The 17,449-nt window shown below is 35.8% G+C and overlaps 3 protein-coding genes, 1 long non-coding RNA gene and 1 other non-coding gene across 5 annotated transcripts; 3 read left to right on the forward strand and 2 right to left on the reverse strand.

The window, feature by feature from the left end:
* Window positions 1-5,588: 5,588 nt before the first annotated feature.
* Window positions 5,589-8,834, forward strand: LOC110844839. The gene is made up of 4 exons (XM_022091139.2): window positions 5,589-5,860; window positions 5,940-6,077; window positions 6,152-6,640; window positions 6,724-8,834. The coding sequence occupies exons 1-4, from the start codon at window positions 5,737-5,739 to the stop codon at window positions 7,983-7,985; spliced, it is 2,013 nt and encodes a 670-aa protein (XP_021946831.1). The 5' UTR covers window positions 5,589-5,736; the 3' UTR covers window positions 7,986-8,834.
* On the forward strand, window positions 8,625-8,834 carry LOC118434732. The gene has a single exon (XR_004834213.1). It is a non-coding gene; the product is annotated as a small nucleolar RNA U3 (small nucleolar RNA).
* A 1,990-nt stretch (window positions 8,835-10,824) lies between these two features.
* Window positions 10,825-13,556, forward strand: LOC110844495 (NK1 transcription factor-related protein 1). Its single transcript, XM_022090710.2, has 2 exons — window positions 10,825-11,084; window positions 11,171-13,556. The coding sequence occupies exons 1-2, from the start codon at window positions 10,982-10,984 to the stop codon at window positions 13,057-13,059; spliced, it is 1,992 nt and encodes a 663-aa protein (XP_021946402.1). The 5' UTR covers window positions 10,825-10,981; the 3' UTR covers window positions 13,060-13,556.
* On the reverse strand, window positions 13,213-14,232 carry LOC118434408. Its single transcript, XR_004833989.1, has 2 exons — window positions 13,934-14,232; window positions 13,213-13,867 (listed from the first exon to the last, which is right to left on the reverse strand). It is a non-coding gene; the product is annotated as an uncharacterized LOC118434408 (long non-coding RNA).
* On the reverse strand, window positions 14,233-15,590 carry LOC110844144 (high affinity copper uptake protein 1). Its single transcript, XM_022090279.2, has 3 exons — window positions 15,314-15,590; window positions 15,028-15,233; window positions 14,233-14,957 (listed from the first exon to the last, which is right to left on the reverse strand). The coding sequence occupies exons 1-3, from the start codon at window positions 15,353-15,355 to the stop codon at window positions 14,756-14,758; spliced, it is 450 nt and encodes a 149-aa protein (XP_021945971.1). The 5' UTR covers window positions 15,356-15,590; the 3' UTR covers window positions 14,233-14,755.
* Window positions 15,591-17,449: the final 1,859 nt, after the last annotated feature.

The following is a 17,449-nucleotide window of genomic DNA, read 5'->3' on the forward strand; positions in this document are numbered from 1 at the left end:
GTTGGCGACCAACCTTTCGCGTTTTTGCATGATTATAATTGCGATTATTCGCAGCCCATTATCAGCACCCCATCACTATTTTGCAGTTACGAGACAACGATTACTTATTGGACCAGGCAGGACTCCTAAATTCGAGGGTACCAATCACTGGAAACTCCCAAATTTTGCATATATTTTAAAGGATTAAATGGATTAGTTGCATGAAAAAAGACTTAATGCTCTGTACATATCTAGATAATTATTGTATGTATGTATCATTTATGGGACGAATTTTTTAACTGTAAAAAATTGAAAAATTATTTATACGTTACGACGAATCACAAGATTTCATATCCTTAAATAGTCAGTAGAAGTTGAATTGATTGATTAGATTTTTATTAAAGGTGTCGGGCAAGCGTCAGTACATGTACTGTTTTTCAGCTTGAACAATACATACTTGCAAAAAATGAGTGGATTCAGTTTCTTACATTCAAGTATAAGCACTTGAATAAATTGCCGTTTAGCAACAACTTGCTTTCTTTAATCCATTCATATGCACATGCAATACTGCATACTTAATTAAGTGCTGGGTGCTTCAAACGATAAGCCGAACTTACTCATCAAAGCAACAATTAAAAAACTTGGATGATTCGGAAAGGGTTGGAATTTTCATTCCAGTTTTCACCACATGCTCAGTCAACTTGCAATCATTAAATCAATCGATACATAAGTAATTTCCAATTGTGCTAAACGAATCACATGATTGGGGAGATGCATTTTTATAGCTTACACATCCTCAGGTGCACAAATAAATACTATAATCCTTTTATTACGTACATAAGTTACAATTAAGTATTTTTATTTGCTATTCAAAATACTGAAATTTGAAATAATATGTAACATAAAAATTATTTGATTTTTTTCGCAATTAATGCCTCGAATATTGCATCTTTTCATTTCAGGTTTCATTTCGTGACTCGGTGTTAATGATTCCTGTCAGACTGTGTGATGAATTAATTACATCGTTTTATGAAATTGAGAAATTTGGCAAGAAATGCAAAAGTTAAATGGCAATGTGTTGATTCGTTTGTGAAAGGGAATGAAAACATTAAAAGCTTTTCTCAACCCATAACAAACTGCACATTTTAAGTTACTCGTGTTAATTAAACAATTTTGCTCATCTTATTAAGCACATATTTATTTATGCATTAGTTGAATGGACGCAGGTATAGTAAGTCTGAACTTTAATTTATTTATATATTTGCAGTTTTACATTTTCTGGAAGAACTTAAAAACAAATTAATACAAATATCCAATTGCACGACAAATATTCATGTAAAGTTTAAAGTGTTCGTAGGCTACAGCAAATTTGACATGTAGGGCCGCAGCACTCCTTTTTCCTCCCCTTTCCACATTTTTACATTCATTTTTACATGATGATTCAAAATGTAAAGGCGTGCAAAACACTTCACTTTTTTTATGTAAGCATATACAACTTTTGATATGATGTAAATAAGTCTCTAGATTGTTGTCCGAGTTGTTTACAAGTACAAATATTTGTGCTTCGAGTTACATTAACTGTATCACATAAGTCAAATGTTGTATTATCGAATTGTATAGAGCATAGCAATGCATCAGTAATTAAAATTAGTGGAATAAGTAAACACTCATCAAATCGGAGCAAAAAACAAGAAAAATCCACTAATTTGTAAGTGTTAATAGCTTTAACCTGGCTGCCTACCTCTGACAATGAGACTGCACTTTCACCTTTCCTGCGTTGCATTACATATCCCACCTCGTCACCTTATCTCACAAGTCGTGGTTACATGCATCACTCAACGTGTGCACATCTTGGCTTTAACTTGATTGTGCTGAGGAATGGTATTCGTATTACCTGTTCATAAATATATGCATACATGCTCAAAATTCAGATATGCACCTTACGAATGACGAAAAATATTCATAAACTGCTGTCGTACATATACATCCATACCTACAGCAAGGAAACGTCGATTTTACAATTGTTGATGAATTCGTAGAACTATCCATTGCGTCATTTTAACATGTTGATAGAAAAATTCAAAAACGTTTATGTGAGTCTTTCGTAAGAATATCATGTCCTAGTTTTTGAAATAATAAAAATTTGGGGCACAAATTAATTAAATGAGATTGATTGTTCTATAAATTTCGTAGGTATCTTTCCTTTAAAGTTTGTGGAAGTTGAGGATGAGTGAAAGGTATGCAAACCGTTAAGTATTTGTGATGATAATGTTTATTACAAAAATATCGGAATCATTGCCACTTGCCACACCTTACGAGAAAAAATTATAAAATCCATTCATCCTTCCATCCTACATAATATGTTTATGTAGTTGATTGACTTGCTCAAAGACATAGACACTGCATTTTGTTTCATCGAAATTAATTCAGGTTATTGTTGTTGAATGAACTTGGTACTCTTTTATTGCTTATTGTGATCTCTCTTACAAGGCGATGATGTCATTTTGGGGAAAAGAGAGTGACACACAAAGTCGCTTGACTTGTGCCATTACGCAGCTGCTACCACCCTGGAAGATATGTCATGTTTTTCACTCTCAATTTATGCAAAAGGCAAGCATATAAGTATTGGCAGACAAGTAGCAAAAGTTCATATAATCAGCAGGACATTGGCAGGATTGTTAATCACATCGTAATGTGATTAACAGTCACAATGAAACACTAAACAAGCATATTTTGCATAATAATGAAATGATACGTGTGTGATTATTACCTATGTTAGTAGCATTTCAAAGCCGCTGATAACTGAACACATCGTCTTCAACATTGACATCTGCACAACTTCTTTTCTCTGTTGTAGCAAAGCTGCTTGGCTTCTTATTTATTGGCAGCTCTTAATAATCCTCAAATCGAGTGAGAATGATTCGCATGTGCCTCCTCAGTAAACTTTTGCTGAATAATCCGAATTATTTATTATCTATATAATTCGTATATGCAAATCCTGCATGATGCAAAAATGCACATTTTTTGTAAAACGTAAAAAAATTGGAAAGTAGTAAGTAATAATTTATAGATTTTGAAAAAGTTTTCCGTAAAGTTTATTATGGATTCAAAGAGATTCGTGGTAATATATAATCGTGCACGTATAGTTTAGTTGGATCAGTTCTTATTATGCTACAAATCATGAAGATTATCCTTTATGAATTGAAGAGGCGGGTTTCGATTGATTATTGATTGCATTTGATGTATGTATGCGGTTACATTGTTGAGTTTTTTTGAGGAACAACTGTAACAAATTGAACCAATTACGAATTACAAAATGAGTCCAAGCAAAATCCAATGTACATGCAACACTATGCATAACATTACATACATAATAATTTAAGAACGCAATCGAAAACCAGCAATTCAGGTTGGTTTTTTGCCGCTTCCTACGTAAACTAATGCCAGTGAGGAAATTCATACCTTAAGTCATCTAAATACGGAGAAGCAGCAAAGATCATACAGGATGAAAAGTAATGATTTGATTTGGGTTTCGATATCCGTCTAGATGGTTAAAGAGTAAATGCTGATTGCTAACTAAACCGGTTAAACATTTACGAAGAAAGGATTGCGATACGCAATGAAGCACAAATTATTTTAAACGCCATATAGAAGGACCTTGTTGAACTATCCTCGCTAACAAAGTCATTTTTGAATGTACACTGCAAATTGTAAATTCAAGAATGACTTGAACGATGGCGACTGCTGTACATTTTCAAAATCGCGTGTAACAGTTAAAATCTTAAATTCGCACCCTTGCAAAAATTCTTAAATTCCGTAAAGGTAATAGTATTTTACGTTATACAATTTTTTATACTTATGTAATTGTTTAAATATCAGTTCATGTTCTATGTACAGATGTTCTGCAGATGTATCCAGTGACTTCTAGTAAGCTTATACAATCTTAGGAACTATGTATTTGAAATCGAAGCTAAGGGAAAACATTTCATTATTACTTTCAACTGTTCCTTTGAGAATAAATATTTATATGCACATATTTACATCCTTCGGCATCCTCTTATTAGTTAAAGACGTGAAAATAAATTATAATGTATTTATACTCGTATATTCTTAATAAGATTAAACTGGATAAAAGTAAGTAGGATAAGCAGGATTGTGTGTTGTCTATTAGCATTCAGTGTACCATTTTTTGCATGCACTTATATTCTTGATCCAAATAATCTAATTCGTTCAAATATTGTAGAATTTCAGGGAATCAAGAAGAACGAAACTATTCATTTGGGACTTTTGTTAAGCAAATTACTCTTGATAATGCTTTAAGTGTTTTCTTGGGGGTAGAGATCATGCACTTCTCGTTGTAAAGGAATAGGTGGGTAAACGTCAAAGACTGACTACCACATTATTAGAAAAGGGAAGACGATTTCACTTTCCAAAATTTTAGATGAATCATTGAACTTGACTTGCTTCAATTCAATCACTGGCAGTTCGGTAATACATAGCTCAACGATGTTGTTTCCACGATTTACATAACTTTTTATTCCTTATTGAACGTGTTACGTAGTATTTATTCACTATTTAGTGCGATAAAACCTCTTTCTCTATCTCTCAATAACATAAATTAGTAAAACCAATAGCACCCAGAAAACCAGTTTTTTACTTCTTATGAATCCCCCCACTGTTCTACATTATTAGAAGAATATGCTTGTGTCTAAAACAAGTGAACCATTTCATTTCCAATAATGCGCATGTACGTATATTAACTAGAGCTAAATTTTTCAAACTTATTCAAATAAAATTCGACACATGTAAAACCATGCATTATACTAAATCTTGATTAGGTTTCATTAAGTTGATGACAAAATTTATACGAAAATTTTCAGACTTCCGGTTTATGCACACATTCATTATGCATCAGTATGCGTTTGCGGTGTATAAAGTAATAATGATGCAAATTCATAACTTTCACTTTGATACATTTAATTGTTTTTGTTAAATAATTTTGTCTTCACACATTCGCTTAAAAAATTACACTTGCAATATGGATGAATACGCACATTTTTACATGTAATATTATGCGAATGTGTCGTGTTTTGTGTTCTCGAGGGGTTACGTCTATGGGTTACATGTACATCAAGGTTTGTCCTCGCGTCTGATTAATCTTTCCTGCTTTAAAAGTTAACATGAACTAATACACGCACAGCACATTGCGGATTCTTAAGTATATTGTTGACCACTTTGCTCTCTGACCATCCACTTTTACTTTTACCTTATTCATTATCAAATACATACACACGTAGATGCACATCTTACGTCCTATCGTATTATGATATTACCAGAAATTCATTGCTTGCTTTTACACCCGTTCATGTTCTATTACTTATTTTCAATTGGTTTCATAACCTCATGTAGGAAAGTACTTTTGAGAAATCTAAACTATAACATATCGCAACTTTTCACATGATCATGACATTGGAAATTCATAGAAGGACGAGCCTTTTCATTTGACCAATACTAAACCAAAGTGATAACTGACCGACGGCATAAATTAGCCAAGTGCCGCATATTATAGATAAACAACACATATTTGCACCCAGCTTTCATTTCCTGAAACCAGTGTGACGTTAAAGTTCTTTCAAGTGATAGTCGCATTTCGTCATCCTCTTTTGTCTGACAGGCATCATCGAGCTGAAATGAAATTACAAATTTATTATTAAATAAACACCAACACAATTTTGAAACGTGTTGACACAAAGAAACATGAGGACATTTAGTGTCAGTGTAGTATTTTTAGCCGTACTTATTGTTCAAACGATAGGAGCGGACAATAAGGAGTTGGAGGATGTGGAGAAATTCATTCAACAGGAAATTGACAAGGATCATGGTATTCAGAATTCATTTTCAGAACAGTTACAATTAACCATATCAATTATAATTGTTGAATTTTGTGATGAAATTGACAGTCCCCGTAAAACGATCAAGTATGCAAACAGAAGTCACTGGCAAACCAGACAAAATATCTGTGACCATATCCAAAGAGTATAAAGTTCAAACTCCCGATGGCAAGACGGAATTTATTAGCATTCCAGATACTGATGGAGGTAAGGAGACAAAGTTTCCATTAATTCATCAGGTCATTAATTATGACTTATAGATTCGTAAAATACATTTACAGGGCTAAAGTCAAGAATGAGTCCTGTAGTGAATGAGAAAGAGTTGAATAAACAAGAGATAAATACTGCTACTCCAAAATCAACGGTCGACTATAAAATTTTAAAAGCCACAGATTTGACATTTGCCTATGAGTCTGTCAGACCCACGCAGCATCAACCAGTGTCGATTGCAAGCTTTCCAGTGCAACAGGCCCCCAGATCCTTTGTTCCCGTTCCCCGCAGTTATAAACGCAAGTCAATGGATGGCTGGATGCCAATGTTCGGTTCCTACATCGGACCACACCAAAGGGGGTTAGCCCAACAGTACAAGGACTTTTACGCTAAAAATCAGTTTTCCAAAGGGGCGTATTACTCTCCGTATAAAGATGCGTTGCATGCTGAAAGTTCCAACGTGCCTCAAGTGGCAACAGATAATACGGGAATTAAAATCCAAAAAGCCATCCCACAGCTCAACTTTTTCACCCAGGGCGAAGTTGTGGAGGGCGAAGCTGGTGAGGGTCAAATACATTTGTAATATGCATTCAATACAAAAATGCATCCCATGCATAAATTAATTATTATTAAACTTATTCAGGTTCAAACATAAGAACCCCAAGCGTGAGCCAAATTCAGGCATATGGCGCTACCCCACAAATTAGTGCCTTGCTTCGCGAAAGGTTCCGAGGAATCAACAATCAACAAGGAGTGTTTCCAAAAGGAGGATTAGCTCTGCGATCTCTCGCACAAGCGGTTAGAAATGGTGCATTTTCACTAGAAAACGATGTAATCCCTTCTTCTGAAAAGCCCCAAGAGGTGGAAATTGCAATTCCACACCGATTCAAAATGAGGAAACCACAAGTCTTCGGGGGGTACTCTACAGTAAATATGCAAGGCAATACTCAGGCCACGGCTGCTTCAATCACGGACTCGACCCAATTGGCTTATGGGGTCCCAGGTAAACAACCCGGAGCAGCCTACGGAGGAGTACAACCTGCTCTTCGAGATGATTATGGGGATGGGGTCAAGTATGCATTGAAGGGGCCCATTCAAATTATGCAAACCCTACCAGATCCAGGATATGGGGTTCCTGCGGGAGGAAATAGTTTGAACGAGTTGGCTGCTGATTTGGAACAACGCTTAAGACAACTGGTCCAACAAGAGGTCCTCATGCAGACAATGCTCCAGCAACAACAGCATCATCATCATCAGCAACAATCTCAGTACGGAGTCCCCGAAGTCGTAGCTCCCATTCAACAGCATCCATTTTCCAATTATGGCGTTGCACCACCACTGCCGCCACCACATACGCAACAAGAGTACGGAGTTCCTGGAGAACAACCTGGAGCGCCCTTGGATTCATACGGTCCTGGAAATGATGATGTTCACCCAGTTCCAGAGTATGGACCCCCAATTGACGACGATCAACATCATCACCACCACCATGTAGAACATCACCCAGAAAAACCGAAAAAACCTTTCACTCTGAATCTTGGCTTCGATACAGGTTTTTGGGGGGACCCTCATGCACACATTGAGGTCGATGGGGGTGACGAAGTTCCAGAACATCATGATCACATACATGAGCATGAACATATTGAACATGATCATCATCATGAGGGTCCAACGCTTAAAGATGAAGTGAAAGAGAGGCTCGTCATCTTGGGGCAAAATCTTTTTCACTCTGCTTTAGAATTCTCCAGACACTACAACCCAATCACATTTTTGGAGAAAGTGAAAGAATTTCCTCCAATTAGATTCGAAGTTTACGATGTTCCCAAGAAAGGCAAAGGACATAAGAAGGGTAAGAGACACGGAAGGCGTCATAAGAAAGGACGAGGAAAGCGACACCGTCATTAATTCAATTAATACTTTTATTGATTTAATTTTTCGTTTTTGATTTATTCAAAAAGATTAAAGTTAGAAAACCGAATGCAAGGACTGAAATTTTTTATTCGTATGTTATATTTATATGAAGTTTACAATGAATACGAGTAAAACTACAGATTTCTATGATTTATTATCAAATATGTGCATTTTTTGTGAATTTACTTGTGTATGCATTTTCCCAATCATCATAACATCATCATCAACGATACTTTCGAATTCGATGTATGTACATAAGTTATCACTGATAACGTATTCATGCAATGTATCAGTGATTCCTGCATGATCGGAAACAAAAACATCACAAAATATAGTTTAAACAGAACATAAGAAACTAAATCCTGCGCTTTAGAACACTTCATTCTATTGCCCAACTTTTCCAATGCAAAATGTTAACATTTTTTAGAAATATCCAAATATTTCGATTCAAGCGCAAATTTTCTATTATTTTAATGCACAAACTGCTTTTACGCATATAAATACAAGTAAAAGAAATAGGACTCCATAGCGTTAAATTGCTTCGGATTCAAGATAAATCTCTGCAAACTTGGTTACATTCAGTGTCGAGGGGAGTAATTTGAGTGGATGAAGGTGCGATGCAGTGGCCAAATTGAGATCATACTTCAAAGGATCATTTCTTTAGTATGAATGCTCAAACCCTTAGCCAACTCGGCGAAGGAACAAACCACGAGGATGAGACGAAAGCTTCCTCCCCTGAGCGTGAGACGGGCTCAAGTTGACCTCAGGGTCGATTCGAGTCCACGATGACCGTTCAGCCTTCTTTTCGGAGGAGGCCGAGGGGGTCGAAGCAGTCTGAGTGGTTCTTTTTAAACAATTCTAAAATTACTTGCAATTTGAAACACTTGTATTTACGAGTAGTTTGGCTATAACTACTTTCAAATGGGGAACTTTGCTACGTTCACTTGCTCGTCGTCTGTCTGCCTTTGAAATTTTTATAATCAGGAAGGAAAGGAAACGTAAGAGGTTATGCAACGAAAGAAGAAAATCAACCAATCGTCAAACATGATGCGATTTCCTCAAGTTATTAAATTAATTTAGTAAAATTTGCATTTTGAAAAAGCGATATGTGATCATGCACTCGTATGTAATTGTCACAAGGAAAGCTGTAACAGTGAAGATCATCACATCAGACCATGATGACTGCTACAAATCAAATGAAAATTAACCACTTCAGTCTTCTCCACCTCTTTATAAGTAGTTGAACAGGAAACATGTTACATGGGTTGCCATTGTATATAAAAAAAAATATATTGTCAGTTAGATACAAAGGAATGCTTGGCAATGTTAAATTTTTGGGAGATATGTTATGGCTGCATTGCATGCATACAGTCATTCATTCATTTATTTTCAATATGTTTATAGTTTAGGAAGCGTTAAATCTACATTTTTATTTGGCAGCACAACAAACATCGTCTTCAAACAACAGCGACATCGTCTTGTTATAAATTTCATAAATGCTGATAACAGTCCGCCATCAAGTGCTTATTGTTTGTTAATAAATCGTATAAGCTGCATGAATTGGTGATTGTTGAACTAATAGTTGAAACAATTTGCAAATTTTCTGAAGATGTTCACCTTTTTTGTGCTGCAAAATGACACTGAGCTTGTTTGAATGGAAACAATAAAATAACAGGAATTTCATTTTTAAATGTGTGCATTATGCAAAGTTAACTTTTGCATAACTTACTGCAGTCAAAATTGCATATGGGGAGTTATTAATTAAAAACTTTTCTTTATTTTCATAAATCATGTTATTGAATTGGTGCATGCAGAAATATTACGCAATGTGGCGTTTTATACTTTTAATTCTTCTGAAATTGTCGGAAATCCAAATTAATGCAAGTCTTGCTTGACACGATATATTTTCCGTTTTAAAATAAAAAGTGAAACTGATGTAAAACATTTTACTTTCATTTTATTGATAACTATTGAAAAAATAAGTATTTTGTTGAAAGTAAAATGTTGAACAGTCGGTCAGTCGGTTACTGCATTTAGGTTACGAATCTCATTTGATATCGGGCAAAGTATCAAAAAATCAAATCTGCATCAGAAAAAAAGTAAAATTTGACCACTCAAAATTTCAAGTTTGAGGTCGGTGTATATAACGTAGACACGGGATTGCTATAAAATTGTTGTTTAATATGGAGTTTAAACTGGTTTTTTGTTAAACCTTGATGTTGGATGTGGACCACAAAATGCACTTTATGCAGCAGGATTTGCAAGGCTTATCCTAGATGATAAATCACAAAAGCACTTATTTTGTGTGATGTGTCGCAATTTTGTACAAAAAAGGACCTAGTTTATTCCTAAAATAAAATACAAACAAAGAATATCGAAAACTGTGTCAAGAAAAATACTTGAAAATTACGAATTAAATTATTTTTGAATTAAATATTTCTGCTCTGATTTTGAGTAATAAAATGAAGCATTTTTACAGACGATTTGAAATCCTTGTTAAATATATGTTAATTTCTTTCATTCATTTATAAAACAATTATATTTAGATATGGATATCGATAATTGAGACTTGCAGAAGTTGTAATGGATGTGACATGACGTGCGAGTAAGGGAGGCATCTGTTCGTTAAGGCAATAGTGCGTCTTGATTTCACCCCAAAAACAAGTACATACTCGTTCTTGGTATGCATTTATGAGCATGCTGAAATCTGTCTGCTGTGTGTATGCACAATCTACAATGCGAAATGCATCCTCATTTTGGATATCATTTAATCGAATCACGTTGTGTACTGATTCAGTGACAGGGCAACAAAACTCGATCACTTCCTCCCCAAATCGCCTCATTTCAGTTTCTTCGAAAGACGAGTCTAGATCTTCCTTGGGTGGAAGGTGAACGTGGTGGTGTGATTGGGAACTTTGGTAATTGAAAATCAGACTTGAATTTCGAAGAAAGGAAAAAACATATCTGGCAATAGCTTTCCAGTCATCATCATGGTGGTGTTTTGGGGTGTGACGATTATATTTGTAGGACTTGCAAATAGTCAGCAGTATGGACCACCGAATTATACCCCTGGAATCCCAATCGGAACTCCAGGTATGCACATAACTGCACAAATAAACAGCCCCATGAGATCTTTTTGTTAAAAAGTATTTATATTCTTTATTACATTTATATTTCAGGCCAGAATGATATAGTTAGGGCGCATGGATATGACGCTTCTCCACCCGGTCAAAACTATGGTGCTCCAGACCAAGGTAACGCAGCACAAAATTATGGTGTTCCAGACCAAGGTAACGGAGCACAAAATTATGGCCCGCCTTCTTCCTCTGGATTTGGATCTGCATCCCCTGTATCGTCTTCCTCTTATGGAGCACCTTCCTCTGGATTTGGATCTTCATCATCTTATGGCCCACCGTCTTCAGGTGGATCTAGATTCAGAATAATTCCTGCCAACGAGTTCCAAATCCCACAACAGCATTCAAACCTAATTCGCTACATTGTCCTCAAGGAGTTTCAAATAGGAGCCAATGGATCTGCTACACCCTTGAACGTGGGTCTTGGGCGTAACAATGGATCGCCAGAGTTGGAAATTACCAGAATGCAACTACCCTCAAGCGCAGAAATGGCTTCAGCCGGTGCCTCTGCAAATTCCGGGGAAAACAGTGGTGCCGAAGTTGGTGGATACAGTGATGGACCAGGAGGTTATGCGGACACTACAAAACCTAACGAAGATGACGATGACTACGATGATGATGAAGATGACTACGATGAGGAGGACGACGTTGAGGATGGTGGCAATAGCTCTGCTAGAGATGCAGTTGTTCCAGCACGTGGTGTGGACTTACCCACAAACAAGGCCACTACGTCTCTTAGTAATGCCAAACAATCAGCAGCAATGGAAGCCTTTATGTTTTCCGATCCCAACAGTAATAGCATAGAGGCCCAAAGAAAACAGGGTACTGGACCTAGAAGAAACCGAGTTAGAAACGGAAACAGGAACAGGAATCGAATCCCAGGACAAAGAAACAGAAATCGTAATCGTAATCGTTTAAACCGAAACAGAAATAGAAATCGAAATCGGAATCAGATGTCCAACTCTGCAATGTCCAGTGCGGCAGCAGCGGCAGGGGCAGCAGCAGCAGCCGCGTCTTCTTCTGAGGATACTCCTCCAGCGGCCGAACTTCAAATGGCCCTTCAAACTTTATCCAAATATTTTACTTCTCAAGCTCAACAAATGAGAGCACAAATGGGTGGAGCAGCACCAAGCAGTATGGTCACCGCCCCTGGGACTACTGGTGCTGGAGGATCTACTTATACTAACATTCCCATCACTTCCGGAGGACCTTATGCACCGAGTGGCGGCGTATCGTCGGCATCTGCTTTTGCCAACAGTATGGGCACATCCGCTGACCAATCCAATCCCCCTGTACCTGATGCTACAGTAATTGATCCGGACACACCACCAGCAACTCAAGCAACCTTTCCAGCTTCCACGTATGGACCACCGCCTGGTTCCTTTGGGTTCGGAGGAAGCAATGGGGGCAACTCGATTGTTGATGCCATCACGGGACCAATTACAAAAGCTGCAGGGTTTAAATCTGCGGTCATTAACGGTGTAGCAAGTGGTCTGACTGCCGGTATTCGTGGAGTCGCAGCAGCCACCAGCGCAGTGACCAAATCCGTAGGAAATGTGGCTGACGCTGTGGGGTCGCAAGGTGGAGGTTTCATCGGTGGGGGCAGCAGCGGTGGAGTTTCCGACCTTGCGCCAGTATACGGTGCTCCTACGTTTGGGTCCTCAGGGAGTATTTCTCCACTTCGGCAACTTGTGGGGCTCAAGGGTCAGGCTGTTCGAACAGTTGCCAACAGTGGCCGAGCTGCTGTGGGGATTGTTGGAACAAAGGGGCAATTGGTGGTCAATCAGGTAGGCACTGTGGCTACCACGCTCACGAAGGGAGTCGCTCAAGCCTTAAACAACAATAACGACGCTTTCCAGAATGTCATACGTCATATTCAGTCAATATTCAATACAAACGCAAATATGAAAAATAATGCATATGGGGCTTGGTAATTAAGGTTATGATATGAATATCGGTTGAGTTTTGTTAAGTAATTTGTTATAAAATCACTTTGGATTGTTCAATGTTGCCAAATAGTTTTTAGTACATAGATGTATTCGCTATTGGTTATTATTTCCATATTAGATAATTAGTTAATTCCTTGGTTTAAGCGACATACATATATGCTTCTAGTCAGGACGTGATTATGCCAACGTTAAAAAATGTTTTACCTGGAATTCTATTGTAACTAATTAAATTTTATGTCCGTGTTTGCGTTGTTCAGGTAGAAATCTTAAATTAGTTAGTTTGTAAAAGTTAAATTACAATATTTTACATGCAATGGCCAACTGTCTGAAATTTAGAAAAATAAAATGGTACTGTTTAGGTATTTTATAATAATTGCTGCAAATTTCTTGTATAAAAGATGCATCCTGAATTATCAAGGCACCGAAGACATCACTAAATTGGCCACAGTTGATTACCATGTGATGAATAACAGCTTTCTAAACATGACATGGTAGCTATTTGGAGAGGAATATTAGTAACCCAGACCGGAAATAATAACAACAATAAAATTTTAACATTGAGAAAAATTGTGTTTGTTACAACCATTTCTTAAACAAATTATTACCCATATTCACTGAAATGTACTTTGAAAAATGTTGATGCCTAATGAACAACAATATGCAGATTGTTAAGCTGTCCAAATGATGCATTTGAAAAGATAGCAAGTCAAAACCAGTTCCTGAAAACGAAATTGTTACATACTTGAATACAACTTTCGTTTTCCTGCAATGTGTGGGCTGCTAACATGGACAGCTATAAAATTGACAGTTATAAAGTTTATAAAGAAGTGAGTACATAATAATATGTAATGTGCAGCACCTGTGTCGGTCTTCCTCCAGTTTATGGTATCAGAATCACGGATTTAAAGTCTAAATGCACTTTGAACTCGTGCTATGATTTGTATTTGTTATTCTACATCAATTTAACCATGTTTTCTTGTTTCTGACGATGACGATTGAGTAATCACTTTACTTGATAAATGTCGCATTGCATATAAATATGTAAATATATGTATCTTGGTGGGTACATATATTTATGAAGTATACATAGTTCATTGTCCGTTCTGTATTCCATTTGTCTGCAAGTGTTTAGATAGTTAATAAAATGCGTTTCATTTCTGCAAATATATGTGTCGCTTTATTTGTGGTGAGTTTTATTGCATTTATCGTACACATACATAATTATATCAGACATATCAAAAATGTTCTTCTTACAAACAATTTATCATTACTGAATATATGAACACAATAGTCGTTTCATCACAAAAGCTAGTCTGGAGATATCTGCATTGAGTTGTTACATATTCTGCTTTTAAAATTCATCCATCCACATAAGTAAAAATGTGTGTACATGCATTCTTATCCAATACATTACATATTTCATCAATGAAGAAATTAACCAAAATAGTAAACGATCCCTAAAAGTCTTCCAAATGTCTAAGACTAGACTTGATATTTCTTGAGCTAATTGAATCTGTACATACTAATTTCGCTGATAATTCAAACTGGCACATCACAGTCGTACCGTATTTAATTATCCTATCTAATGACGCAGAGCCTACAATTCTATAAATATATAAGTATGTATAAGTATATATGAGTTTAAAATTACACTGACTGCTCCATCGAAATGAATTTCTTATTACTGGCAATGTTCATTAATGTCTAAAAAGGAGGCTTTATACCACCCAAAGCAGAAATAACCTGCCCCTGCCCCCAGCGTTACGGCCAATGCAAGCCAAACATTGTAAGTCATATAAATCAGCATGAGAAAATACGAGAGCACAAATTGAACCATGTGCAAAACTGTTTGCGCTATGTGAAATCCACTCAAAACTTTCGACCTGGAATGCATTGTAATTAAGATTAAAAGTGCGATTATTACCTTGTTATTACCTTACATAGGATTATTACCTTGTTGAGGGTGGACCTCTGACTCCCAGAGAAGATCTTGCTCTTTCCACATGCATTTGATACATTCTATCCCTAAAATATTTCAGGGCCTCGTAGCCAAACGCCATCATGAATATGATGACCAGAGAAAGAATGAATATCCCAGTTTTTTCCGTTTTCCAAAATTCGAATAAAATGACTTCATTTTTTCCGAAATGAAACCACATCTATGAAAATTTTTTAAATTAAATCATTGCTGGATGACAAATGAATTATAAATTTTACTAAATTGGCAGTATTTATTTACCTTCATTCCTGGCATGTCTGGCATACCATGGTCGTGACTCATTGTAATCAGGAGAATTAATTTAAAATGCTATAAAATCTCGTCAATAGGAACCTGCCAAGCTTTCCCGATTTACAATTTCCAGATAAATTGACTCCAACCCACCGAGAGAAAATCACCATATGATACTGTACATACTTATTTATTTGTTATTAGTCAGTTCTACGGCTCTTTATCGCTAATGGATAATTGGAAGAGAGCTGTTGCACACTGCATCTGTCATCAATGTGATGATCACGTTGCCATCCACCTCCAAAGAGATGTCCATACAATACATATTCAACATTAGCCCATATTATCCTTGTTGTAAATATATCTCCAAATATGAACCAATATATGCGTATTAGTCATGAAATTGAAATTTATAAATTGATATGCCCAGTGCTTCGCTTGTGACCACAAAGAGCCACATTCATTGACAGAGAGAACATCATGATTGGTTTGAGAGCTTAAGCTGTATTTATATAATTCGCCTAACTGTGATATTAGTAATAACATTTTTTTTGCTTAAATGTCCGAGTCAACTTGAAGTTTAAAACGACATAATCTAATAAATATTTGACTAAACTTATCCCAAAGTGTAAACTCCAATAACTTCACCAAATCCTGTACCACTTGAAATGTGTATGAAAATAGAAAGATCAACCCACCTGAAAATCACGAGCTTCGTCAAATGTTTTAAGAAATTACTGTCTTTAGGTAGCATATGCCTAAAGATTACTAATTTTGTAATATGTTAATTGACAAAGTGGTTATAAGATATTTTGGTCAGAAAATTTAAATCACAAGTACTTATGTACATATGTAGGTATCGTGAGGTGTATGTTTGTGTACAAATTTGAAAACACTTCCTGCAAATATTGACGTCAAACAAGAAACCAAACCTTCTCAAATTCCTTCATTATATCATCTTTGTCTTATAAATTGATGACAATTCTGATTCTCCTAGAGTTTTAAACAAGTGGAGATTTATTACAAGCAATATTGGAATTGATGAGCCATTAACTTGCACGGCAGCGCTCCGCAATCTTTTCATTTAATGGTTTATTTAATTAGGTATGCAAATGTGCATATACATTATCGTGCACACCATTTTACATCAAGGTATGTGCGTATTAATTATGTACACCCGTGTAAATACTTATTATTGCTTAAATGAGAAACAATAAGCTGTTAATATGTTCATGATTTGTCCACACTAACAGAAGCAATGTGTACCTATTTTGCATAAATGAAAAAAATTGAGTGACAATGATATGTATGCGTGACCAACCAAATTAAAATTCAGAAAATCATACATACAACAAATGTAATGCAAATAAAAATTGTCCCCTGCCACCTTTTCGTTTACCAGTTTCGATGATTGGTAAAATTGTATTTTTTCTGTTGGATTTTAGTGACGAGTGCATATTTGTAATCCTAAATTGCACAGGCGTCAGTTTGAGACTTGGGTTATCGACCGATCTTGAAACCTGAAGTAGTATCTGATTGCTAGTTATATTGACCGATAACACCAATTTTAAATGCTTATTTTATATATACTTACATATTACATTCATTTGCATCTACCTATGTATACGTATTTGTGTGTATGTTCGCATATACATAAATATATATGAATGTATTTATATTATTATTGATAGGGCGAATTTAACTACAACACAAAAATATATTCATAACATTTTTGATTATACGACTTCATAATTTTGGCTACAACTCTCAAGTAAAATAATATTTCGTGATCAATTTCATATATGAGAATTATTGACTTCCGTAAATCACAACATATTTATTTAATTGTATGCACACGTGGGATGCAAGTTAATTTTATTTGAAAAATCAAAAAATTATGATAATCAAACCTTCAGAAAGCTTTGATGCATTTCATAATTAAATATTTTGTACAATTAAATTGATTATTCAAAATATTTCATATTTGTCACTTGTTGAAGTGAGAAAAAAGCTCTCTCTATTAACTGCCTTTATCATGTGTCATAAATAATTTATATTCCCAATGAAACTTGTGTCAATCAATATAATCAATCACATAAAATGGTATAAAACTTAGCCTATACAGGTAATAATAATACAATCATT

This window comes from Folsomia candida, unplaced genomic scaffold, assembly GCF_002217175.1.
Source record: "Folsomia candida strain VU population unplaced genomic scaffold, ASM221717v1 Fcan01_Sc002, whole genome shotgun sequence".
NCBI lineage: Eukaryota > Metazoa > Arthropoda > Collembola > Entomobryomorpha > Isotomidae > Folsomia > Folsomia candida.

What these genes read in the sequence shown, in the direction of transcription:
- LOC110844839 (XM_022091139.2), top strand. Translation starts at nt 5,737, where the DNA reads ATGAGGACATTTAGTGTCAGTGTAGTATTTTTAGCCGTACTTATTGTT. An exon ending in GGAAATTGACAAGGATCATG is followed by an intron (nt 5,861 to 5,939) that starts GTATTCAGAATT and finishes TGAAATTGACAG; the next exon opens with TCCCCGTAAAACGATCAAGT. An exon ending in CATTCCAGATACTGATGGAG is followed by an intron (nt 6,078 to 6,151) that starts GTAAGGAGACAA and finishes ATACATTTACAG; the next exon opens with GGCTAAAGTCAAGAATGAGT.
- LOC110844495 (XM_022090710.2), top strand. Translation starts at nt 10,982, where the DNA reads ATGGTGGTGTTTTGGGGTGTGACGATTATATTTGTAGGACTTGCAAAT. An exon ending in AATCCCAATCGGAACTCCAG is followed by an intron (nt 11,085 to 11,170) that starts GTATGCACATAA and finishes TTTATATTTCAG; the next exon opens with GCCAGAATGATATAGTTAGG.
- LOC110844144 (XM_022090279.2), bottom strand. Translation starts at nt 15,355, where the DNA reads ATGAGTCACGACCATGGTATGCCAGACATGCCAGGAATGAAG. An exon ending in CAGACATGCCAGGAATGAAG is followed by an intron (nt 15,234 to 15,313) that starts GTAAATAAATAC and finishes AAATTTTCATAG; the next exon opens with ATGTGGTTTCATTTCGGAAA. An exon ending in AGAGGTCCACCCTCAACAAG is followed by an intron (nt 14,958 to 15,027) that starts GTAATAATCCTA and finishes AATGCATTCCAG; the next exon opens with GTCGAAAGTTTTGAGTGGAT.